This window comes from Podarcis gaigeae, assembly GCF_964106915.1.
Source record: "Podarcis gaigeae genome assembly, chromosome: 6".
NCBI lineage: Eukaryota > Metazoa > Chordata > Lepidosauria > Squamata > Lacertidae > Podarcis > Podarcis gaigeae.
The window spans coordinates 30,718,727-30,744,286 of record NC_139682.1 but is presented as its reverse complement, the minus strand read 5'-3'; the positions used below and the strand labels follow the sequence as shown (position 1 = coordinate 30,744,286).

At 41.4% G+C, this 25,560-nt stretch overlaps 2 protein-coding genes across 15 annotated transcripts in view; both read left to right on the top strand.

Moving 5' to 3' along the window:
- Positions 1-13,623, top strand: part of CHD6 (chromodomain helicase DNA binding protein 6) — a 110,592-nt gene extending 96,969 nt beyond the window's left edge. For all 8 annotated transcript variants that reach the window (XM_083746411.1, XM_083746406.1, XM_083746410.1 and 5 more), the window contains 10 exons: positions 1,336-1,555; positions 2,134-2,342; positions 2,565-4,175; positions 4,844-4,992; positions 6,564-6,770; positions 7,069-7,515; positions 7,849-8,031; positions 8,116-8,235; positions 9,703-9,807; positions 10,685-13,623. In XM_083746411.1, coding sequence (XP_083602537.1) covers positions 1,336-1,555; positions 2,134-2,342; positions 2,565-4,175; positions 4,844-4,992; positions 6,564-6,770; positions 7,069-7,515; positions 7,849-8,031; positions 8,116-8,235; positions 9,703-9,807; positions 10,685-11,587 — 4,154 coding nt within the window. In that variant the 3' untranslated portion in view covers positions 11,588-13,623. The remainder of the gene's footprint in view (positions 1-1,335; positions 1,556-2,133; positions 2,343-2,564; positions 4,176-4,843; positions 4,993-6,563; positions 6,771-7,068; positions 7,516-7,848; positions 8,032-8,115; positions 8,236-9,702; positions 9,808-10,684) is intronic.
- Positions 13,624-17,207: 3,584 nt separating this feature from the next.
- RBL1 (RB transcriptional corepressor like 1) overlaps positions 17,208-25,560 on the top strand; it is a 27,010-nt gene continuing 18,657 nt past the window's right edge. For 3 of the 7 annotated variants that reach the window (XM_083746481.1, XM_083746479.1, XM_083746480.1), the window contains exons 1-9: positions 17,208-17,825; positions 19,674-19,807; positions 20,392-20,592; positions 21,064-21,128; positions 21,212-21,340; positions 21,435-21,595; positions 21,912-21,961; positions 24,003-24,189; positions 25,319-25,485. In XM_083746481.1, coding sequence (XP_083602607.1) covers positions 17,676-17,825; positions 19,674-19,807; positions 20,392-20,592; positions 21,064-21,128; positions 21,212-21,340; positions 21,435-21,595; positions 21,912-21,961; positions 24,003-24,189; positions 25,319-25,485 — 1,244 coding nt within the window. In that variant the 5' untranslated portion in view covers positions 17,208-17,675. The remainder of the gene's footprint in view (positions 17,826-19,673; positions 19,808-20,391; positions 20,593-21,063; positions 21,129-21,211; positions 21,341-21,434; positions 21,596-21,911; positions 21,962-24,002; positions 24,190-25,318; positions 25,486-25,560) is intronic. The other 4 variants (XM_083746483.1, XM_083746482.1, XM_083746485.1 and 1 more) reach the window with 2 other exon arrangements.

The window sequence follows — 25,560 nt, the reverse complement described above, 5'->3', positions numbered from 1 at the left end:
ATCCCTCTTGCTGTTCTGGCTTCTGAGATAGCTGCGCAGCCTGCATTCGCTCCATAAGACGCACACACTTTCCCCCTTACTTTTTAGGAGGGAAAAATTGAGTCTTATAGAGCAAAAAATACGGTATTCATTGTTAGACTAATATTTTACAAACAGATTATTAAATTAAAGCACAGAGAACTACATGCAAAGCTACATACAAAACAACAATTAAAGACTTCTGCCAATACCACAACAGTTCATTGTTCTTAGTAAATATACTTTCCTGTATTTCAGTTAGTTCCTCAACTTGGTATCAGGACACTATTGCTTTTGCAGTGTTACTCTAGGCACAACCTGATAGCTACTATTTTCTGTTGGTTTTATTTTGAATGTTGTTACTCTGTTTTCTCTGAACACTTCAAAGGTATCTTAGAGCAAGTAAAAGTACATCTATTTGTGTTTTTTTAAAAATATATTAAACAGTACCCTATGAAACATAGAATAACGCTACATAAAACTAAGGCACTAAAGTTGCTGAAAGATAGTCAAAGCAGAAAGCTTGACACCTTCCTTAAAGAAAGAAAATTGGGTAGCAAGGGAGTTCCACAGTGATGGGGTCACTGCAGGAAAAGGCCTTGGTCTACAAATTAATCCTAGAGCACTGATTCCCAAGTGGGCGGTTGGGTCATCAGCTGTTATTACCATGCATAGCAGCACATAAGGATATTTGCGGTTCTTCCTTCTGGATCAGTGGTTAGAACTGACAGGTGGGCTTAAAGAAAGACAGAAATTGGAGGGACGTTAATCTGGACTTGGTTGTATGGTACAGAAGCCATACAGGTAAAAGGTACAAGGTATTAGCATTGTTAGATAACACAAATATCGCCTCTCGCCATGGAGCAAAAGCAATGAAACTCAGCAGGCTTTGAGTATGAAATTGTATTGCTGAGGGGAATTTTTTGTGTACAGCAAGCCTTCTGCAGAGCAGGGTTTTGTTTACAATTTAAGACCAAACTTCCTTTTCCCCTTTGGATGGGTGTGTGGCTGCATGCTTCTGAGAGAATGGGTAGGCTTCAGTTTATGTGATTATCATTTCCACATAGTTCAGAGGCGTAACATTCAGAAAACAAAGGAAAGAAAGCAAAACCCAACAAAAAATAAGGTGACCTTTGAATCCCAGTGACTCAGAAACCCAATGCTGCCTGCATATCCCAACCATGGTATTGAAGACTGATGGGCAGATTATGTCCGTGTATATGTAGGTGGGGTGAAGTACTTAATGATTCAGTAGGGATGTTTCAAGGACTCTGCAGCGTTTGTGTTAAATACTAATGACCTTGCTGATGTTTGAAGCCCAGGATGGCTCCGACTCAGACAAATCCAGTTGGCCTGTGTCATCCGCCCTCACAGCCAGACTGCGGCGTCTCGTCACTGTCTATCAGCGCTGCAACCGTAAAGAGCTCCCTACTAGGCCTGAGATCATTGGGCCTTGTAACCATGGTTATTGGCTGCAAGAGGAGATGTTTAGGAGAGCCAACGAGATGGACCCTATCAACAAGGAAATGCAGAAAAGGTAATACAAAACAGTGGGCTGTGAACAGGCTTGATCTTATTTGAGCACTGGAAGGACTGTTTTAACATAAATGGGCAAAAACTGCTAATAACTTACCCCAAACACTGTAGATAGCTCAGGTTCATAGCCTGCATGCTGCAATTTCAAGCTTGCAGATGCTCCTACCATTACTGGAATCCCATATGCTTTGATTCCAGATTGTGGCATAACGTAAGATACCAAAGATCACCCCAATAGGCAGGGAATGTTCTCGTTACACCAGGAGCCAGCAAATAGAGTATGCTTGCTATGATAAGTCCGGCAGGTGTGAAGAGCAGGCAGTCTCTCGCCCAACTTTGAAGCTGCAGGAGTGAAGGAGATTTTTGAAGCAGTTCTACAGTGAGACCTGCCACCTCTCCAGCTCCAAAACTGGGAACTGTTCGGCTGCTACGTTATCATTATCATTTGTTCAATTTGTATCACAAACTAGAAAAAATAGATTGACCAGAACTAATACATAATTGCGACAAACTGAAAATTGGAATTTTTTGAAAGCAAGTTTCGTGAATGGGTGGATTTGTGTTCCCCATGCATTGCAGGTGGACCAGAAGAGAGCAAGCAGATTTCTATCGCACTGTCTCTTCATTTGGGGTAATGTACGATCCAGAGAAGAAGGTTTTCGACTGGACCCAGTTCCGATCCATTTCACGTTTGGAGAAGAAAACTGATGAGAGCCTAGAAAAGTATTTCTACAGCTTTGTTGCAATGTGCAGGAACGTCTGCCGCTTGCCCCCCTGGAAAGAAGATGGTGAGTGGGAACTATTTGGGGCTTCTAAACTTGTAATTTAGATGATGATGGAGGACATGACCCTGCTTCTTTCCTTTTCAGGTTTTTATTTTTACTGCTTAAAACCCCCTGCTAAATGTCTTGAGCAACAGACCTGTAGTATTTTGACCTTAGTCTAAAGACATTCTACCATTCTACCCTTGATGGTTTTCTCTACCCTCCCTCCCTCTTCTATACTCATAGGCCCAGCTGATCCTAGTATCTATGTGGAACCAATCACTGAGGAGCGTGCCGCAAGGACCCTATACCGAATTGAACTGCTACGGAAGGTCCGTGAGCAAGTGCTGAGGTGTCCACAGCTGCACGAGCGGCTCAAGCTTTGCCGCCCAAGCCTGTACCTTCCTGTGTGGTGGGAGTGTGGTAAGCATGACCGGGATCTGCTCATCGGTACAGCTAAACATGGGCTGAACCGCACAGACTATTATATCATGAATGACCCCCAGTTGTCATTCCTGGATGCCTACAGAAACTATGCTCAGCACAAAAGGACAGGGGTCCTTGGAACAGAAAACTTGTGTTGCCACCACCAAGCAAATGCTAAGCTGTATTGCTCCCCTTCATACAATCAGGTGGAAAGAAAACATGAATCTCCGGAGACCGAAACGGAGAGCTGTCTCAAGCTAGTGGGCTCAGGCAATAGTCTCTCGCGGACAGACAACATCTCCCAGGATAGCAGCTGTGAAAATTTCATGTCGAAAGTCCGGGGTATGATTTCCATTAACTATGATGAGAGCTCTTTGCCTGACTCTCTGATGTGCATGATGTATGATGAGAAGGCGTGCAACAGCGAACATAGCTCCCTTGCCCGAGACAGTCCCAGCTGCACAGATGTCAGTAGCAATACCACCAAAATAGCAGAGGGCAAAATAGATGGGGATGAAGATCTATCTAGCTGTGATGCTGAGACCACAAGAGAGCCCTCATACCTGGATCACTTGCAATTTGGCAGTGACCAAACGGAGGGTCAGAATGCAGCCCAGGAGCCCTCATCTAAGGAAGCTAAGCCCTCCAAGAGCTTTATTGTGGAACCCTGTAATGCCCTTGAGCACATGGAGAGTCCGTACGCTAACCCAGGATCAGTACCGTTTGAAAGAGATGGCATGGAAGGGGTCCTGAGCATAGGAGTGTATGGCCCCAGTCTCCATAACTTTGATATCAAAGTCCATCCTGAGAAGAGATTCATGGGCTTGTTGCATGAAAAGGGCTTGGAAGAGAAATCGGTGCAAAGTCAGAGCCACAGTGAAGAAGAGGAGGAAGAGGAGGAGGAAGAGGAAGATCATTTGGAGACAGCTGCTGACACTGTGGAAGATTTGAGAGGTTGCTTAAAGACCCTAGATGGTGGTGAAGACAAACCCATTGTGCAAGAGGAGCAAAAGCATAGTTCATGTCTTCTCACTACTCTGGATGCATTCATGAAGGAAAGGAATAAGGAGCTGGTTGAGTCAATCTCGAGTGAGCAGGCAGCATCCAAATGTGATAGTGAGCATGGGGCTGGGGAGGACGATCAAGCTGAATTTGAGAGTCTTGAGGAGCATACCCCAGTCTTGCAAGAGATCCAGACCTGCCACCATCACCACTACCACCATTCTGCACGAAGCCAGACGTCAGCAATTCAGATGGAGCTCCTTAAGTCACATCCTGTTTGTATGGAGGCAGACCCCTGGGGAGATGACACAGAGGAAAAAAGGGGCAGTCCTGTTCCACAGCCTCTCTGTGGGAATGAAATGAAGAGGGAAGAGGAAGAGTGTGAGAATCAAGACCTAGAGAAGAGGGATGAAAGCAGCCAAAATCAAGGTAGAGTAATGTGGGGGGTATCTTTCTGCCAGTGAACATTCCTGTATATCTTAGTAATTTTCATTTTGAGGTGAATTGTAACTTGACACTAAGTATAATATAAAAAGACAGAATTAGCATGACATCAACATCTTCTATCTTTACAAGTGCCAGAATGACTGTGGCTACGGATTAACAGATTTCAACTCCATAGGATCTTATTTCATGCATGTTGCATTTTATACCCTTTACCAACTGAGTTGGCTCAGTTGGTTGGTTAGTTAGTGAAAATGAGCTTTTATGTATACTATTTGAAGGTTAGGATCAAGCTAGGCCACTGAATCATAGTAGCTGAATTATTTAACTGCTTCTGTTTTCTTCTGGTGTTTTGTAGCAGCGCTGATATCTGTTGTTGCAAGCTTCCAGAGACACTTAGTGTTACATATCAAACTTCTGCCCATAATTAGCAAACTTCCTCAGAATCGCACATGCCGTTCTGTCATTTAAATTTACCGACACTATTCTTCAAATATATGGGAGCTGCTAGAGGTTGTCATAGGTATCCAGAGAACCATGCAGCTCTGTTGTGTTCTTTGTTGAAGATCCACCAATGCCTCAGAATGCCTTTGAAAGCAAGAGCAATTTGATGCTTTAGCGAATGCTTACATGTTGTTTTCCACTCCGTCTAGATTGTTTTGAGAAGTTTTCTGAAGATGAAAGTAAGAGTTCCACATTTGTTGTTCCCGGAGAGATTGATGAACTGCAAGATGTCCGGGCACCTACCATTGCTCAGCTTCTGCAGGAGAAGACACTCTACTCTTTCTCAGAGTGGCCTAAGGTGGCTTGGTAGCTTAAGTATGCATGATTAAGGGCTTTAGGTCAATGTTCCACAGGGACTGAGATCCACCTACCATGTTGTTTTCACACAGGTGCAACCTGGCTTGTGTCTGAACCCTTTTGAAAACATATTGAGAGAAGTAGAATAGATTATCCGGCAACATTTTGGAAGCAGCATTGAAGTATTTCTCCAAGTTGAATATTTCTCCGTTATACTTCCTGCATTATAGTGTCGGATTTTGTCAGATATGGGTGTTAATATCAATAGCTGTCCAGTGTCTTCAATAAGCAATGTGAAAACACCACTGTGTTTGTGATTCCAGTGGGCTATAGCCTTTTCTTTGTAAAAAGGCTGGGCACTTCCCTTCTGAAAAATGTCTTAGTTTTGAAGTATTGAGGTTTTCTTTGAAGAAAAAAAATGTTTTTATCTCTTTTTAGTTATTGGTCTCATGTTCTGAGTGTGTGATGCTAACAGGACTTCAGCCTAAATGACAAGAGCCTCTGGCGGGCCTGTTATTTATTGTTTCCCTCCTATACCCTTTATCTTATTTTGAAAGGGCATCCTGGTGCTCTGCATTTGACTTCCACCTGCAACCCAGGGTTTAGAACCCCGGTGTAGTTATTATCACCCATTGTTGAAATATTGCTGAGGCAAGTTAATAACCATCAGAATGCTACTGATGTTAAAACTGCTCCCAGTGTGTTTGTGTATGTATGTCCTAACAGGACATTATTGGGATCAACCTTACATTAAAGGTAAAGGAACATCTGACCATTAGGTCCAGTTGTGACCGACTCTGGGGTTGCAGCGCTCATCTTGCTTTATTGGCCGAGGGAGGCGGTGTACAGCTTCCAGGTCATGTGGCCAGCATGACTAAGCCGCTTCTGGCGAACCAGAGCAGCTCACGGAAATGCCGTTTACCTTCCTGCTGGAGCGGTACCTATTTATCTACTTGCATTTTGACATGCTTTCAAACTGCTAGGTTGGCAGGAGCAGGGACCGAGCAATGGGAGCTCACCCTGTCACGGGGATTCGAACCGCCGACCTTCTGCGGTTCTGCAGGTCCTAGGCTCTGTGATTTAACCCACAGCGCCACCCGCGTCCCCCAAGTAGCTTTAAATTATGATGTAGAGAAAGGAGCAAATTGATGTGTGGTGGAAGGGTAGACTGTAGAGGTTTATTTTCCAGCCTGTGTTGCTTATTGGTAAACGTCCAATCATACTTTCAAATGCGATTTTTAAAAATGCAACAGAAATAGAGAATGTATCTGCATAATGGCTCCAGTCATTTTCTTGGCTGAAAGCTGTCAATTTAAAACTTTGTATGGTATGTACCCTGGAATGAACCCTTTCTATAGGAGTGACCAAGTGTCGTGTGTCTTACATGTACAGGCCTACCGCCTTGCTTCCGCTATGCAGGATGGTTAACTTACAGGCTGGTCAAGCTATTAGCCTCTGTATCACCTGGAAAAGGAACACCTGAAGCTAAACTAGTTGCCTAGTTGTAGTTCTTGGAAGGATTAGAACTTACAGCACATGCAAGCTAGTGAAACATATCTGCTTCTTTGACAGGATCGGGTGATCATTAACCGCATAGACAACATCTGCCATGCCATCTTAAAGGGCAAGTGGCCTTCTTCCAGCCAGCCATTTGAAATACAAACTGTGATGCCGACTCCTGCATTATCCAGCAGTACTGGCAATAGAAACAGCTACACTGAACCAGAGACCTCCGAACCCAGCTTCAGCAATGGAGTGATAGCTGCACAGGTCCAGAAGGTGAGCTTGGGTAGACGTCTTTGCCTGCTGCACAGTGTTACTTGTATAATGTTTCAAACTCATGTCCATAAGTAATAAACATATGCTCAATACTGCATCAACTTACTGTTCTTAAAAATACTGACACTATCATTCTGGCATCCTTTAAAAATAGCTACATTCAGGTACAGTATTTCTTTTAGAAAAGGGTGTTGAATTTATAAGTTGCTTGAGAATATTAGAAAATTATGTATGCAGTCTCCATTAGGACAGATTGTTGTAACTGTGCCTTTCTATCCACTCCTGGTTTTAAACACAGGAAGGTTTCCTGGCGCCCACTTTCGTCAAAGATGAACACAAGCACAGGCAACCATATGAATTTGAGATGGAGAGAGATGCCAAGCAGAGGAGCCTTGAACAGCTCGTGGCTTCCCACCCCCACCCTTCCATCGTGTTGAACGGCTGGCGGGATGCAGCAGTAGACCTCTCAAGAGTGCCTGATGGGTCACCAGCAAGCAGCTCTCCTTTCTCCCTGAGCACAAATATACCTAAGCTAGGGACAGTGAATGCTCTGCAGGGCTCCCTTGGTATGGACTTGTCTGGTATCCTTCAGGCAGGGTTAATTCATCCTGTCACAGGACAGATCGTCAATGGGAGTCTACGAAGAGATGATGCTGCCATGAGGAGGAGACGGGGCAGGAGAAAAAATGTGGAAGGGATAGATCTCATATTTTTGAAGGAGAGAACCCTCCAGACAGGGCTGCCAGTAAGTAATAATCCCCATCCTCTTTTATTCCTCTGCACTTTAATGATTGCTTAGTGCCAAGTGCAAATGTTATGTTTTGTTTTATTCTTATTAAATAATGGTGTCAGGGTACTGGGGGTGGGGGTCTGCCCCCTGTGCAACCTAATCAAGGAGAAATCCACACCCCTCCCCAAGGAAATAGTTTGCCATTCTTGCAGCCTGGGTTTAGCTAGGGTAGTTGCAATGGCTGGATCAGATATTGTGTTCATTTTGCAATGACATTTGGAAAATTCAGTATTATTTCTGCATCTCAGTAGTGCCTTTCTTTCTCACTCTTCCCATTATATTATTCAGGAAGATCAAACCCAGACTGTACCAAGTAATCCTAACCCTGATGGGCCAGCCATTACTACCTCAAGTCCGCAGACCGTTCCAGGCACTAATGTCCAGGCAGAGAAGATTGTTCCAAATAAGAGTCTTCTGGACTGGCTGAGACAGCAGTCTGACTACACGCTTGAAATCCCTGGCTTTGGCACAGTGAGTACAAGTCTCATATTCCAGTCCTGTGCACATTTACTTGGAAGGGAGCGTCACTTATATTTTCACTAATATTCCTTTCAGAACTTTTCAGAAAAGCCTAAACAAAGGAGGCAGCGCTGTAAGGACCCTAGCAAATTGGACATAAATTCTCTCACGGGGGAGGAACGCGTGCCTGTGGTCCATAAGGGTACTGGGAGGAGGGTAAGCAGAAGACTTTACTATTCTTGTCTTTTACGTGATTTGGCACAATGTCAGTTCTAAATGCATTCAAATCCTGCAAACCTGAGTTCCGTCTTAACTGGCTTATTTTGTTTTGGAGAAGAAAATGCAGTTTCTCTCAAGTCTGTCTTTCCTTGCCTCTCTTCCTACATATGAAGTGCATATGTGCAAAGAGCAACACATAAATTACTTAAGTGTGAATATCCCCACTTCCATGTAGATCTGCTTATAGGGGAGGAAATTAGCCTGCTGCTTTCACACCAGATTGCTACATTCCTCACAGACAAATTGACTGGTAAGGAAGGATTGCTGCCTGCTGCAGGGCATAGCTGGTTGGAGCTCTACTTGCTTCCTTCCAGCAAATTGACTCAAACAGATGGAAGGTGCAGCTTGCTGTATCACATGGCAAGCTGCAGCTTTTTCTCCTGGGTACGCTCTGCTGGCTGGAAGGAAGCAATGTTCCTTGCAGTGTTTTTCCAGGCAATATGAGAAACACTGTGGAGGAGTATTTCTTTCGTAAGGGAAAACCTACAGAGGGACACTGGGATCAGGAGGGTGGACTATACCAGCTGTTATGAAATATCATGGAGAAAACATTTGGGTGACCTCTGATGCTAATTTTATATCTCAGTCACAAGAAGATACAGTGGTGCCTCGCAAGACGAAATTAATCCGTTCCGCGAGTCTCTTCGTCTTGCGGTTTTTTCGTCTTGTGAAGCATGGCTGTTAGCGGATTAGCGCTATTAGCGGTTTAGCGGCTATTAGCGGCTTAGCGGCTATTAGCGGCTTAGAAAAGGGGGGAAGGGAAAAAACTCGCAAGACGTTTCGTCTTGCGAAGCACCTCAAAAGACGGAAAACTCTTTCGTCTAGCGAGTTTTTCGTCTTGCGAGGCATTTGTCTTGTGGGACACCACTGTACTTACTCACATTCACAAAAGTTCCCACTGCATCTACATAGGGGTGGAATGCATGTTATGTTTGTTCAGTCGTACCTTGGTTGCCAAATGCCTTGGAACTTGTACATTTCTCCTCCCTAGCGATCGAAAACTAGAAGTGAGTGTTCCGGTTTTCGAACAATTTTCGGAAGCCGAACATCCAGTGCTCCTGCAGCCAATAGGAAGCCGCACCTTGGTTTTCAAACGGTTCCGGGAATTGAATGGACTCCTGGAACGCATTCTGTTTGAGAACCAAGGTACGACTGTATTTGATTTACATCTGTAGGTTCCAGCAGATGCTTGTATGGGGAATCCTTTTAGGACATCGTCACAAACTGTAATCTGTACAACATCCTCAGATTTCAGTCAGTTACCATGTACCATTTTCCTTCTGGAAACAGCAAAAAAGTAGGCAACTCAGCTTTGATTTCTCTAGGTGTTTCATCATATATTACTTATGCAATGTTGCTTAGTCTTTTCTGCAAAATAAGTAATCATTTTACTGTGTTTTATAGTTAGGGGGAGCCATGGCACCAGCACTGAAGGAACTGCCAAGGTGGCTTGATGCAAACATGGAGTATGCAGTTGCAGCAGACTGGTCTGACATTGTTAAGCTTTCAGTAAGTTGAAAGGTTTTCAGAGGAATATCTATCTTGTAACTCCCCTCCACCTCTTCCATATCTCTTTTCTAATTAGTTTTCTGAATAGGTAGCATAGCTGTTTGTTTTTCAGTACATTTGAAAGATAGTTAAGTGTGAGAGCATGCTGTATACATAAACCTAGGCTTACTTGCAGATGCAGAGCTGGCTTTTGAATTAAATATGCGAAGAAATTATCTTTCAAAATGTATCCTGATCCCTTGTTCTTCACTGATCTCTCTGAATTTCAGGGAAGATAACAAATCACATAATTCATGCATTTCACACTTCCCAAATCATTCAGATTTGCATCCTTTGTGTGCTCACAATTTGGTTAGGCTTCCAGTTTGAGCAATGGCCAAAAGTACTTTCCTGCTAACTTCATCTGAGGATGGCTGGAACTGTTTCTTTGAGAAGGCCCTTCTAAAAGTACTGAAACACTTTTTAAAAAAAATAAAAGAGAGTAAGCAACTATTAGCTAGCAATAATTAATTAATTATAATTACAGCCCAGTCTTATGCATGTTTACTTAGATATCTTGTGTTCAGTCAGGTTTACACCTTAGAAAATGTCCATATTATCACAGCCTTAAAACTGATCCCATACCCTCTTGCCAGGGAGTAAGCCCTCTTGAACTTAATAGGACTTATTTTGGGGGTAGACATGTATAGGATTGTAGGGTGGGGGTTGCTGATTATTTTATCAGCAAAGCACAGAGACTTTGTTTTTGCACAAATGACAGTTTGGTTTGTCACACAGAGAAGCACTTGGGGATTTGTATTCCACTAGAGAACACAGCTGAAGGCACATGTGATTGTGTTAACATTTGGAATTCTATTTCTTTTCTTTTCCAACTCAGGGTTTTTTACCTGAAAGCAAGTTTAATCGTATTCTGACTGAGCCTGTACTCCGAGATGCTGGGCCTCGGCGGAGAGGAAGGAGGCCAAGGAGTGAACTTTTTAAAGCTCCTGGCATAGTAGCAGATGCTTCTTCTGGAATGGGACCATTATTCATGAACGGACTTATTGCTGGAATGGATTTAGTAGGACTTCAGAACATGAGAAACATGCAAGGCATTCCTTTAACTGGGCTGGTTGGGTTTCCTGCTGGATTTGCAGCAATACCTGCTGGCGAGGATGTCAAAAGTGCTCTGAGTATGTTGCCGATGATGCTACCAGGCATGGCTGCTGTACCACAAATGTTTGGTGTTGGAGGACTCCTTAATCCATCAATGACAACTACTTGTACTTCAGCTGCTCCAACTTCATTAGCAAGCACAACTAAAAGTGGTACGTCACACGCAGAAAATGATGCTGAAGACAAACAAAGTGGCCAAGGTGCAAAAACAGAAACTCTGTCTGAAGACAAGTCTGGTCCTAGCTCATTTTCTGATCAGTCAGAACCTGCAATAACTACCAGTAGTCCTGTAGCTTTTAACCCGTTTCTTATTCCAGGAATGTCATCTGGACTGATCTATCCCTCAATGTTTCTTTCTCCTGGTATTGGTATGGCATTGCCAGGCCTTCAACAAACCAGACACTCAGAGGCAACAAACCTAGAAAGTCAGAAACGGAAGAGGAAGAAAACTAAAGGGGAACTTGCAACTGCAGAACCAGATACTCTCTCACTGTCCGACAAGGAACATGCAAACAGTCAAAACTGTACAGAACAAACACCATCTGTGTCAGAAGAGAATGAACAGGATGTACCAGCGGAGGAGGAGGAAGAAGAGGAATTCAAAGATATTAAAGATATCAATTAGAACTTTTGTTTGGTTCTGAAAAAATAATATTGTGGCTTGTAAGTTTCTCATCCCATAAATATTTGTTACAGCCCTCTGTTCCCACTTCACCTTCATAAAAAAACCTGTGTTTCTATAAGTAATATTATCTACCTGATTCCTGGTAAGATAACTATGGTGACATGTTAATAGTTGCAGGGTCTTGCCATAGAGATAAGCAGTGTTCTATAATTGGTATGGGAGGCAGAAATTTCTTGTTCAGTTGTCCAGCTGTTCATCCCTCCTTTCTCCAAAACAGTAGTAAATAAGTACTTGGTGGTTGCCAAAACTGCTTGCTTGTTTGAGAGGGGAAATAATTTCAGTAAGACAATGCTTCTCTAATGATGGAAACACAAACACAGGAAAAGGTAGATGTTTTTACAAAGACACTGAATTTAAAAAATCTTGTATTTTGGGGTAAAAAGCACAGTTATAGTAAGTGCTAATGTGTATTTTTTGATTTAAAGTATTTCCCTATTTTATCATGGTTACTAGATTAGTAGTATAGACAGAAGTATATAACTAATGATTGAAAATGCATATATTCATTTCTTTCTTTCTTTTTTTTAAAAAAGGCATTAATGGTAGATAATTTCCTCCTGTTCACACTACAAAGTTTTGGAAACAAACTGCTGTAAGTGAAAAGATTACCTGAACTTTTATATTTCTAAAACCAAATCTTGCTTTATGTTTAAGGTGGATTTCAGTTGTCCTTTCTTTGATTTTAGGCCATTTCCAGCTCCTGCTAAGAAACTGACGCACATCTTGCATATTATTTTTTTTAATGCAGAGGCAGGAGCTTAATAACTTCCAGTTTTTTTTTTATTTTTCTATTAGCCGTTTCTCACAAAGGCCCTTAACAATAATTCCCCCTCCCCCAATGAAGAATAAACTACTGGTTTTAATCTTCTTATGAGGGAACAGGATTGGCTTTTATCAATTCTACTACCCTAAGAAATTTTATTTTTTGAAATCAGAATTTTTAAAGCTGTGAGATGGGCTTTTGTTAAGGACTGTTGACAGTTTCAAAGCTTGAGTTTATCCTCTGTTTCTAGTATTAGACTGTGAAGAAAACGTTTTTGCTCCCCCTTTCCATTCCTCTTGATCCCATTCACTGTTCAGTGGTATTTCCCAATGTCTCTGCACATACATTTTGTGTAAGTGTTTCAGATGAAACCCTTTAAAAACATAAGTAGGCTTCCAAAGCTCAGTGTGTTGAAACGCCCTCCACAGGTAATCTTTACATAGCCCTCTTTATTCCCACTCCTATGTCACTTTTCTTTCACTTGGGCTTGTTCTAATTTATAGCTCATGGTTCGAGACTTGAAAAAATACACACTTTGTGGTGCGATGTTTAAATGGCAGACCATTAGAGGGGCTTCGGAGTGTATGCTCATATTCAGATTCACATTTGGTTTGTCACAATTTACTGTATTTTTTACTTATTTTTTTCTGTTACAGTTTTGCTAATTTATCTGAAGGTCCAAATGTTTTGACATAACTATTTCAGTTTGCATTATTTATTTATGATGCTTTTTTCATTGTCTTTTATACATTTGGGATTATAAAGTATGTACATGTTACAATTAGCATCTCAAAGAAGTCTGTTACCCATGAACTAAAATTAAGTCTGTATGTTGCAGTGAATTTATTCTGAGTTTTCTGGGTTGGAATCAATTTCAACAATTTATGATTATGCTATTGCAAGAGATTGAATAATGACATAGGCCCTATTTAAATAGCACCCTGTAGCACAGATACTGTATCACTCTTGACAGATTTCTTAGAAATGCTGCTATCTGTTTAACTAACATTTTGTTCAGTTTTGCCTCCAGTGGAAGCAGAGAGGTTTTTTCAGCTGTTAAATCCAAAATCAATATAATTTATTTATGTAAAAAAAAAATATCACTTGATATATTTTTGAACCTTTTAAGTACTAACTTTTTATTTAGTAGAAAACATGTACTTGCCCTAAATCCTTAAAATACAAATGCTATAAAACTTCATATATCTTGAAAGCCTTACTGTGAATGGATGCAGGTCTCTCTCTCTGGAGTCTATTTGTAATATATAAAAAGATTATTTGCCAGAGCTACACTCGTAAGGAACAGGGTTGAGACTAAACTTTTATTTAGTTTGTCAGCATGTGCTATATACCTTGTTCTTTCTTATTTAATGTGTGTGTGTCTGAGTGTGTAGGTTTCTCTTTGACTTTTAATGTGTGACTCTTTTGCAGTGATGGAGCTACTCTGGCTTATTTACAATGAAAGGCATCAATGGCTACTTATTTTTCCCCATAATCATCTTGGAGAACAAATGCAGATTTCCCACTTATTTCGTGAACACTCACATAAACATAGATGCTTCATCTAATGTGCTATTAAAATAAACTGTCTGTGCTTGTAAAAAATGATAAATAGATTTAAAAGTCAGATTTTTAATTTTTTAATTTAGTGCCTATATCATGCATTTTTAAAAATATTGGCAGAGCCTTGCGAAAGTTGTATATACTTTTTTCTAGGAAATCTATTTCTGATTGTTTTGCTTGACTTGGAACTAAACATGACTTGCCTTTTTCTCAGCATGAGCACTGTTTTGGCCTGTAGCTTATCTTTCTTTCATATTACTTCCCAGACGACCCAAGAAGCCCCACTGTATAAACTATGCATTACTTTTATGACTGGGTAGATTTGATTTAATTGCACAATACAGTACTTACATACTTTTCAGCAAACTAAACCATAATACTATTTTAAGCCATCCTTCTATCAGACAGTGCTTTCAAATATTCTTTAACATTAACATTCCATATTGTTTTGGCACCCAGCTGGATGGAGGTTTCCAAGCTACACAACTAGAGCTATTTCCAGCTCAAGGACCAGAAGACACTAAGAGAGTTTCATCATTTAAAATCTAGTGATTCATGTACATCCCATAGTGAATTTGCACAGCACATCTAATTAGCAAAAATAAAGTATGTAGTTGTGGTTTCACCTGTTTAGATCCTGAGAATTGCAATTCAAAAACTGCCATGGTGAAGGGTGTCAGTAACTGTTTCCAATGTAAGGCTTCTAAAACTCTCTTAAGACACTATCATGCTCTTAGGAATATTTTATAGTGATGTCTTTATTTCTTAAATCTGCCAATATCCCTTAAACAATGTAATTTCAGAGTGAAGCGAACTGTAGGAGGTTTGGATTATTGCATCATGCAACAGAATGGCCAAGATATAAGGACCTCAAATGCTGAGCCTTTGCATATAGGACAGCCACAATATAAAAACAATTAAATGTTTTGTTATGCAGTGTTCTACTTGAGCAGAAATCTCATTTTCATCCCATAAATGTTTATATGTTGTAAAACCTCTTTTGTTATCCAAAATCTCTTATAATAATATAATTCACCAACCAGCCTCAATGTTGTATGGGTATGGATTGTGTCTGATAGATTCCCCTTCTGTTTAGGAGGCCGGAGAATGCTGTTCTTTGTGCAGGAGGTAGGCCTGAAGTGGCTTTCACTAGCATGGGACAGACTGTCTTACCAAACTACAGTAGCTGAAAACCATTATTTTATGCCTTGAACTAGATTCAGTATCAACTAAGAAACCACCTGATTACTGAAATTTATTTGAATGGAGAACTATAAAGGAGGTCTGACTACATTCTGAACATCTTTTCCTGCCATCACAGCAGATTGATAATTTATCAGAGATATGTGAACATTTACTTCCCATCTCAGTTCAACAATTACAATTACCTCCTTTTTCAAATGTGTAAAAGCACTGCTATTCCTGATAATAAGTTTTTAAATCCTGAAACCACCCTACTTGTCCCCTTCCCCCAATACAGCCCTAATTCATAGCACCCAAGCTATAGAATTGTCCGGTCAACTTATGAGCCAAATGTCCTGTCTCTCAAGTATATTTAAAGGAGATAACAGAAGAAAAAATAGTTGCCTTCCAAAGTGCAGAAAGAAAGTATGTTGAGGAGCCCCCAGGCCAAGCAGCTAATGACACATTTCCGAAGACTGATAACTGGGTTCTAAGTGTGCTGTCTCAATGGGTTGTTTTTAAAGCTGTTGATTAAAGTATTTTTGGTCATCTTTTTAGAAAAATTGATTAAGTGGTAAAATTAAATCTACATGTAATCAAGTGTACATTTTTGAAATGTTGAAGAAAATGTGGGACAACCTATGGTCAAAGAAACAAAAGCTACCAATTGTTGGAAAGAGAGGCTGTTAATTTTTTGTTGTTGTTCCTTTTCGTATTATTTAATTTTTAATATTTCCTCACCAAAATGAGAATACTTCAGCAATGTGTACCTTTAATTGTCAGAGCCTACTGGATTAAAATGTGTCTTCATTAGTTAGAATTAACCCACAACAACTGAGCAATTTACTCATTTGTTGATTAATTAATCAATTTAAGGTGATACATGTTTGCAGCGCTAGTTATTTTATCTACCTGACTAGGGTAACACTACAACCTTTTGCCCCCAAAACCTAAATTGCGGGAGTACTCTGAGTGGCTTCAATTGGCATAGTCAATAGAACTTGCTTGGTTCCAGATCATGCAGTAACTAACATGGCTCACAAATCTGTTGCACACTATTTTCCAAGAAAGTTAAAAGTTCTTCTGGGTAGTTTGAGGGAGTGATGTTGAACACTAATCGTACATGCAGTCCGACTACTTTTGTGACACTGGCTCCATAGCACTGCTCCAGTCTGAGAAGTATCTTGGACTGAGATAGTGGGTGGTCTCCTGACTGTCTGAGCCAATGGCTTACTTTTCAGTGTAAAGGTAAAGGTACCCCTGACCATTAGGTCCAGTTGTGAACGACTCTGGGGTTGCAGCGCTCATCTCGCTCTATAGGCCGAGGGAGCTGGCATTTGTCCGCAGACAGCTTCCAGGTCATGTGGCCAGCATGACTAAGCTGCCTCTGTCGAAACCAGAGCAGCGCACGGAAACGCTGTTTACCTTCCTGCTGGAGCGGTACCTATTTATCTGCTTGCACTTGAAATGCTTTCAAACTGCTAGGTGGGCAGGATCTGGAACTGAACAACGGGAGCTCACCCTGTCGCGGGGATTCGAACTGCCGACCTTCGGCAAGTCCTAGGCTCTGTGGTTTTCAGTGTAGGTTCACCCTAATCTAGATAACTGGGGGGGGGGGGGGGTTCAAGCATAAATTGAAAGCAACAACCTGAGTGTGGGTGTGTGCATTATTTCTTACCAGGCTTGTAAATTAAAATGCTTGATTTGTTTAATCAGCCAGAGTTTTTCCTCTCTCATTTGTAAACAGTCTTTGACAACAAGGACCAAACATATAAAGCATTTTTATAGCCATGATAGCGCCATTTAAAAAGAAAGAAAAGTCCAGAAAATTAGGGCAGAGTTATTAAAAAAAACTAGAGGGGTGGGATGACCTAGGTAATAAATAGCAGCCTTCCTCGTCTCCGTTTATTACTGTTTATGACGTGAAAGGTGTGGCTCGAGCTCGTCCAGAACTGACCCCCCCCCCCCGAACATGGAAGCTTAAGATTTTATCAGGAAGCCATTCCAGATATATAAGAATTTCCTGTTGCTCTGAGGAAATAACTGCGGTTTTTGTTTGTTTATTTATTTTGAACCTGAGCTGGAAAAGTGACAACAACTTCTACTGAGGAAGTGTTTCTTTACCCTGCTGTCCCTTGGACAGATACCCCGGAGAACCGATAGGGAGGCTAGCAAAACGTGGAGCTGAGCAGCTCACCCTCGCTTGACCATGTCCTTTCCCTCCTCTTGACTCCCTTTTTTGGGGGGAACCAAATATTAGTACGGTTTGGGACATCGGAGTGCATTTTATTCCCCCCCCCCCCATCCCCGCGCACGACCTTCGAAAATGTTTGCGAATCTACCGATGGCGAAAACGGCGCTAGATATTTAAAGAGGCTTCACCGGGCGGGGGAGGAGCCCGAGTCGAGCGTCGCTCGTTGAGTGGCTGAGGCCGTTTTGGCGCGCTCGGCGCAAAGGATTGTGGGCGATCGGGAGGCCTGTTTTTACGCGGGGGGTCTTGCGGGACGGGCTGGAAGCATCATGCCGGGGGAAGACGATGACCCGGCCAACAGCCAGTGCCCTATCCGGGCCGCCATAGGCCACCTCTGCCAGGAGCTCAACTTGGACGCCAGCAGCGCCGCCGAGGCCCTTCGGGATTTCACGGCCCTGCGAGGCACCTACAGCCTGGAGGTGGGAAGCAGCCTGTCGTGCGGAGGGAGGGAGGGAGGGTCGGTCGGTGAATAGACGTCTCCCCGCGACCTGCCCTCCAGTGGCCTCAGCGCGCCGGGCTGCGTGAGGGTTTTAATTCGCCTCAAGGGACGACGCGGCTGAGTCCCACCTGGGCTGTGGGCCACTATGAAGGGCTTTTAGGGAGCTTTCAGTAGCTTCAGGCCGGGCTCCGGACTTCGTGGGTCCCCTGGCAGGCTGCCCTCCCACCGACCCCCGCTGTTGCTTGCTCTCTCCCGCCCCACCGGCGCCGACCCCTCTCTTGCATCTGCCGGCTTCACTCCTCCATTCACTCCTGACCGAGCTGTTTGCTTACTCTGGGTAACGGAGGAGCAGCCGCCAGCCTCCTCCTCCACGCGAACTTGCCTGACAGCAGGAGACGGCCTTTTAAACGGGGGCCTCCCACAAGAGCCAGGAATTAAGTCGAGGTCTTCAGTAAACAAGTACCAGTGAGGAACCAAAGTTTCAAAACTTTTCTTTCTCCACTGCTTACATCCATTTGTGCTGTCCCCGTCACCAAAATGGATTCATTACTATGCAGCTCAGCTTTCACTTAAAAGTGCATTATTAAGGGTTCTTAAGCTGTATTTAAATAATCATAGCCTTCTAAGGAGCTTTGTAGGTTCTGATGAGTTGTGCCCTGGACACTTTTGCCTCCCATACCTTGTGGGCAAGGACTCGGGATGTCTCCTTTTAAGATGGACTATGGACATGGAGAACGCCATCTGCTCTTGGGCCCCGAGTTGCTACCAGGCAACCAGTTTGTTTAGCATTCGTGCTGATTGCTTTGCACAAAGTTTGCAGAGAGGGGATGGGATGTTGACTGTTTACTGAGCATTCATGCTTATTTATTTGCTGAGAGATTTCTCGAAAATTTCCCGTCCCCCAAGTTGATTCCAGTACTTAACCACTCAGTCAAAATGTGCGTTAGGCACAGGATTGAAAGCTTTGGAGTTCAGTGTTGAGCTCAAATATTTAATATTGTACATGTAAGAGATTAAAGACTGAGTCAGGTTTCTAGGATTTTGGTAGTTTTTTGCAAGTTGAAAGCAAAGTGTTGTCTCCTTGCTGATAGACATTTGACAATGGCAGAATATAGCTAACCTGGCTGGCCTGAAAATTTTGTTAGATAAAAAGTTGTGCCATATTTCTTCTCTTTCAGTGACACATTTCCATGTTTTCATTTCTAATGCTAAAAATTGAAGCAGGAGCTGAAAATAACTTCTCAGCACACGTTCTATGACAGACAATGCTGTTGCTTAGTAACTTTGCAGATATTTGACTTGCATCCAAGACAGTGACTTTAAAACTTGGTGTCTTTTTCAGGGAACATTTCATCTGCTCTGTGTTTAGCAGAGAATTCTGCATGTGTTCAGAATCTAGTTAGAAAACATTTATAATTGTCCAGTCATGTGGGATGTTGGTGAATTTCAGTGGACCTCAGAACACAACATACCTCAAGAAAAGATTGGTGGCAGTGGACAAGCTGTCTTTCATAAAAGCTTTTCATAGAACTTTCTCTGTGAGCTATCCCAGAGTGCCCTGGAACACAGTTTGAAAATGATTGAATATGGGCTTGTCAGTTTGCTTGAGAGTTAATGCAAATTCAGAATAGCTATCCAACTCATAGTGCTTGTTTTGATTAGAATTTGACGTTATTTATTCTATTATATCTTCTAATAAGTACATCAAGCAGAGTTGGTACCAAGTTATTCTTTAAGAAAAGTTTAGTAGTTAGTTTAAAAGAATCAAAAACCAGAGTATAAATTGAGGATTGTTCTCTTAAAGGCCATTGTTTATTTATCTTTGCAGGGGGAAACAGTACATTGGTTGGCCTGTGCGCTCTATGTTGCTTGCCGTAAGAGTATTATCCCCACTGTAGGAAGTGGCCTGAGGGAAGGAAACTGTGTCTCACTCACCAGGATACTACACTCAGCAAAACTAAGGTATTACTTTTTTGAAAATAAATGGGTGAGTGCCCATACCGCTTTTAGCTTTTTTCAGTCTGAAGACATTAAGTAATTTGATGTGCTTATGATTTTATGCTCCATAAGTTCATAATTTACTATTTTTTTTAAAAAAAATGGGTCTGTGCATATAGCAGTAACCTTAGACATGAAATCCTTAAACTGGAAATTTATTTTCAAATTGCACAGTTGCCTACTTTGAGGTTTCAGAAGATTGTTGCAGATTGAGTGTAGTTAGGCAAACTCCTTTAGTGTTAGAAACTACAGGTAAATAGCATAGCATATGTCAAAGGATAATTCTAACACTAGTTCAAACATATATGCATACTTGTTGATTGCAGTGCTAATGTAGTTTCTTCATATACCTTCACGACATCTCAGACCTGGACTTTGCACTTAGTTCATGCATTCAACTGTGAGCCATGTAAACATTTTGTAATAAAGTGATTTTCTTGCTTGTGTAAATGGGTCTTCTTCAACAACACAAGAACTGTAAAGTACATACCTTGTATGCTGATATGAACTATAGTAAAGACTACAATCCAATGTCATTCTTTTTTAAGTTTAATTCAGTTTTTTAGTAAAATGAAAAAGTGGATGGACATGTCAAATATGCCTCAGGAGTTTCGGGAGCGAGTGGAGAGACTGGAGAGAAACTTTGAAGTGTCAGCAGTGATTTTCAAGAAGTTTAAGCCAATATTCCTGGTCATATTTAAAAATCCTGATGAGGAACAACCAAAGCTACAAAGAAGCAGGAAACACAGGTACTACTGAAATGCTGGGGTATTTTGGATTATATATTGTGTAAAATAATAATAATGAAGCTAATTGTAATCCAGCTGTTGCCAGTTTGGTACCCTCTAGATGTTTTGGACTATAACTTCCATCATCTGCAGCCAGTACCAGGTTGGTGAAGGCTGATGTAATGTTATACAATTCCTGTGGTGCCCAACTTGAGATAGGCACAAGAAGCATTCTGCAAAATAGTGTAGTTTGGACTACAAAAGAACTAGGTAGTCAGTGGGATGGTGATAGTGGTGGAAGGGTTCTTGAATATGACAAATGGAAGTATGGCTAATGGAGGAATCCATTGTACTACTCAAGTTTAAAATTGCGACTGCAGTTTATGGTAGTTGCTAATTAGATTCAAGTTAATGCTCTAGCTGTATATCTTCAAAGAACAGTTTTTGGAAGAACAGTTTTCTAGAACTTAACCTTGACTTTTATTTCTGTAGACGGGTGCCCTGCAATGTTAAAGACCTATTCAACTTTTGTTGGACGTTATTTGTTTACACAAAAGGTAAGTCATGATTTAACTTGATTCCATATATTCAATTGAAGGGTTATATGATCTTAATTGTGTTTATGTGGTTTGTTCTAAAGGGAATTTTAATATGATTGGAGGTGATTTAGTGAACTCATACCATTTGCTTCTGTGCTGTTTGGATCTGGTTTTTGCAAATGCACTTCTGTGTCCACATAAGAGAGATCTATTGAATTCATCTTTTAAAGGTATGATGATTGCCCCCAATGCATTTTTTTTTTACAAGTCTTGAAATTAGTTTCTAATTCATCACAGACACTTACTTTTTTCCTTTTGGTTAAGGTTTGCCAGAAGACTTCCATACAGCTGATGTCAGGACTTCTGAAGGGCCTCCATGCATTATTGCCACACTATGTGAATTACATGATGGTCTTTTGGTAGAAGCCAAGACCATAAAGGAACACTACTTTAAACCATATATCTCGAAGCTCTGTGATAGAGAGGTATACGCTCAAAAGTCATTGTTAATTATTGAGTAGGTTATAAAGGACTGATGATTGGCAAAAGTGTTCTGTTGGTAATTTTTTGTTTATTTTTAATCAAAACTTCAAGCCTGCTTTAAACACATATTTATCTTTGTCTGATATAAATAGGGGAGAACATTTCTGGGTGGTCTTTCTTTGGTTCCGACTAAATAATGCTTAAGTGTCAGAGCTGCTTGAACTGATGTTACACAGCTGTGCTGTCAGAGACTGGCTTGCTTGTTCTTGTTTTATTTATTATTTGAACTGCTTTTCTGATTTTTTGTTTTTCATTTAGATTTTAAAAGGAGATTGTCTTTTGGATTGTAGTAACTTTGCAGACAACAAGTAAGTTCCGCATTCAAAAATTACCTGAATGCTTTTATTTCAGTATGTGAATCTGGTGATAGAACATTTTGGAAATAGCTCTTCTGCCATCTGATGGTATTACTAATGATGAATTGCAAGCTATGGCAGTAAGTGCACACTGGATTTTAAAATACTGCACATTTCTATTCTGGAGTATTTCTACACAGTATCCTGAAGGACGTTATCTTGTTTTCCTGCACAATCCAGGCATGCGGATTTAGGAAGCTGCTTCATGTTGCAGTCTCCAGCTCTAGTAAATTAACTTGGTTTTGGGGCAAATTCTTTGGTTTACTTTGAACAAGCAGAACACTAATGGACTTCTCAGTCCCTTCTCCTTCACTTTCCCTACTTGCAGCTGGGAGAAACAAATCATGAGACTTGGACTAGTGTTACATGAGAGCCAGCTTTTATGGTATGTTTCTCTCCAAACAAATCATTAGTGGAAGCCAGGAACAAACACTAAGCCAAATATGGTTTGTTTCTCCTAGCTTCAGGCAGGCTGGAGCAAAGTGGGAGAAACTGAGAAACTATGCTTGTTAACAAGGGTTTGCCCCAGAATACAGCTAATTTTCCAGAGTCATGGTAAGCCACGGTTTGTTGCTTACTATGACATGCAAGCATAAGAAGCCGCCATTGGTATTTTCAGCTTAGTGTTGTCTACACTGACTAGCAGCAGCTCTCCAGGGTTTCAGATAGGAATCTGTTCCAGCCCTACCTGGAGATGCCAGGGATTATACTTAGGACCTTCTGCCTGCAGAGCAGGTGCTTGATCAATGAGCTGTGGCCCCTCCCTTGACTGTTGAGTCAGGAGGTGAACTTCATTAGTGGATTTCTTGTTTAAAGCAAAAACTTGTTTTATAGGCTCTGCTATTTAAAATTCTATAGGGAAGTGATAAACAATTTGCAATGTCCAAGCACATTTGTTTGTGTCCTGTTGGTGCTACCAGATTTGAATCAAGTAGAAAGAACTTGATCGTATAGTGTGGCAGTGCCTAAACAGGCACCTTCACTATACAGTTGTACCTCGGCTCCCAAACGCCTTGGGAATCTAATGTTCTGGCTCCCAAACAATTGAAAACTGGAAGTGAGTGTTCCAGTTTTTGAATGTTCTTTCGGAAGCCGAACATCCAACGGAGCTTCCATGCCTTTTGATGGGCTGCAGGAGCTTGCAGCCAATCAGAAGCCACGCTTTGGTTTTCAAATGTTTCAGAAGTCAAACGGACTTCAGGAACGGGTTCTGTTCGACTTCCGAGGTACGACTGTACTCTTTTCAGCACCTGCTAAAAACATTCTTGTTTAGAGAAGCGGGTGGTGCTGTGGGTTAAACCACAGAGCCTAGGACTTTGCTGAACAGAAGGTCGGCGGTTTGCATCCCCATGATGGGGTGAGCTCCCGTTGCTCGGTCCCTGCTCCTGCCAACCTAGCAGTTCGAAAGTACCTCAAAATGCAAGTAGATAATAGGTACCGCTCCGGCGGGAAGGTAAACGGTGTTTCCGTGCACTGCTCTGGTTTGCCAGAAGCGGCTCAGTCATGCTGGCCACATGACCCGGAAGCTGTACACCGGCTCTCTTGGCCAATAAAGCGAGATGAGCGCCGCAACCCCAGAGGAGTCCGCGACTGGACCTAATGGTCAGGGGTCTTTACCCAGATGCTTAGAATGTCTAGTACTTTAATTTTTGTATGCTTTAAAGTACTGCTGTATTTTTTTTCTTGATTTACTGTTTTACTTTTGGTAAACCGCTTTGAGTTTTGGTAGTTGTTTTTTTTAAAATCAAGTGGTATATAAATTTTATGAAAATAATGGTGTAAAACACTTTAAAAGGCTTTTCCAGACCCCCTAATTGCTAGTGCTTCCTTTTTCCATTCTATCCCAACAGTTGGCTTTAAAAAAACACCAAAATGTAGAAACTAGAAAACCATAGGTAGAAGAGCATGTGTGTATAGCAATGGGTAAAACATAAAATCTTACCAGTTTGATTTCTTTTAACATTAATTCATAATAGTGTATATTGTCTTCTAGCAAAGCGTTGAATAAAGAATATGAAGAATATGTTCTGACAGAAGGAGACTTTGATGAGAGAGTTTTCTTGGGAGAAGATGCAGAAGAAGAAATTGGAACTCCTCGGAAGTTTTCTACTGATGTGCCATCTGGCAAGGTGATGACAAGAGCTCATGTAGAGTGTTACCTTCAACAGCATTTTGAGAAGGTAATGTTAGTTGTCTTACAGAAGTGTGCTTGCTTTCGTAGTCTCCAGCAAGAAAAGTGGATGAGGTATTTTAAATCAACATGTCTTGAACTCTGTACATAAAAAGCAATAGTAAGTTATTTACGTACATTTTTTATGCCTTTTCAGGGGACACTGCCCTCACAATACAGTTTACAAGATTATAATTAAACACATAAAATAATTAAAATTTCAAAATTTTAACCATAGATTACAAAAATTGGAACCACCTGAAAAAAATAACTCCCCAGCACAACTCAATCTAAAGCAATCTGGAAGAAAAATATATTCATAGTTGTTGCTATTTCTTTAATGAGCAGTGATGAGGACATTCATATGTCCCGAGAGAGAGAGAGAGCGCGCGCGCATTCCAAACATGTGGTGCCACCACTGAGGGAACACTTTTCTTAGTATCCATGTGCCTAACAGCACTCATCTACAGGCCAAAAAGCAGGACCTCTGTAACTTATCTTAATGCTTAGGCAGGCTCATATGTATGAAAGAATTATACAGTGTACCTGATCCAAACACTATTCTTAAAAACACATTTTAAAAGGTGATTTGTCCACATTGAGAAATAAATACCCACACTTTCCAGAAGGACAGGGGAATTAATTGGTTTTCCTGACTACGCTGCTTACAGAAAGTAAACAGGTGTTACAAAATAGGGAGAAATGGTTTCATCTTTACAAACTTTTAAAAAATTAAGACGCAATTAATGCAATATCTAAATAACTTTTTGGTAGATTGGGGGAGAACACCAATACAGTGGCCTTGTTCATACAGTACAGTAAGCCAAACAAGAGTGTACCACTGGTGGGGGACTGAATCTGACCAGTGGACCTGATCCTCTGTTGCACTACTCTAAGCAAGCCATTTTGATAGGAGAGTGGGGCCAGCCCACCTGTCAGTAGATACAACCCATAGTCTAAAAAAGAAGTAGCGGTGTAACATACAGTTCAATTCTGAACGGTCAGTAGTTTCTGGGATCGTTATTTTGGGTATGTTTTTGTTGTGTCATGTTCTGCAGCTGTGATCTCAAGTTTGGTGTTATTTGTGAAGTTAACCATGGGCCAAAACAATTGAAAGATGTTTCTCTTTGACTTGGTAGAAAAGATCCTTCACACCCTCAACTCCATTGACTGGCAGGAGATACCTTAGAGAGAAGGAACAAGTAATTACTCCTGTTGCTTCCGCAACACAGAGTGTAAGCCGGTTACAAAGCATTGTAGCAGGGCTAAAAAATGCACCTAGTGAACAGCTTATAGCTATTTTTGAGTAAGTGGATACTCCTTTTCTTTCTCTCAGATCTGTAGGTCTTCCCCCATTCTGGTTTTTGTCAAATGATCTAAT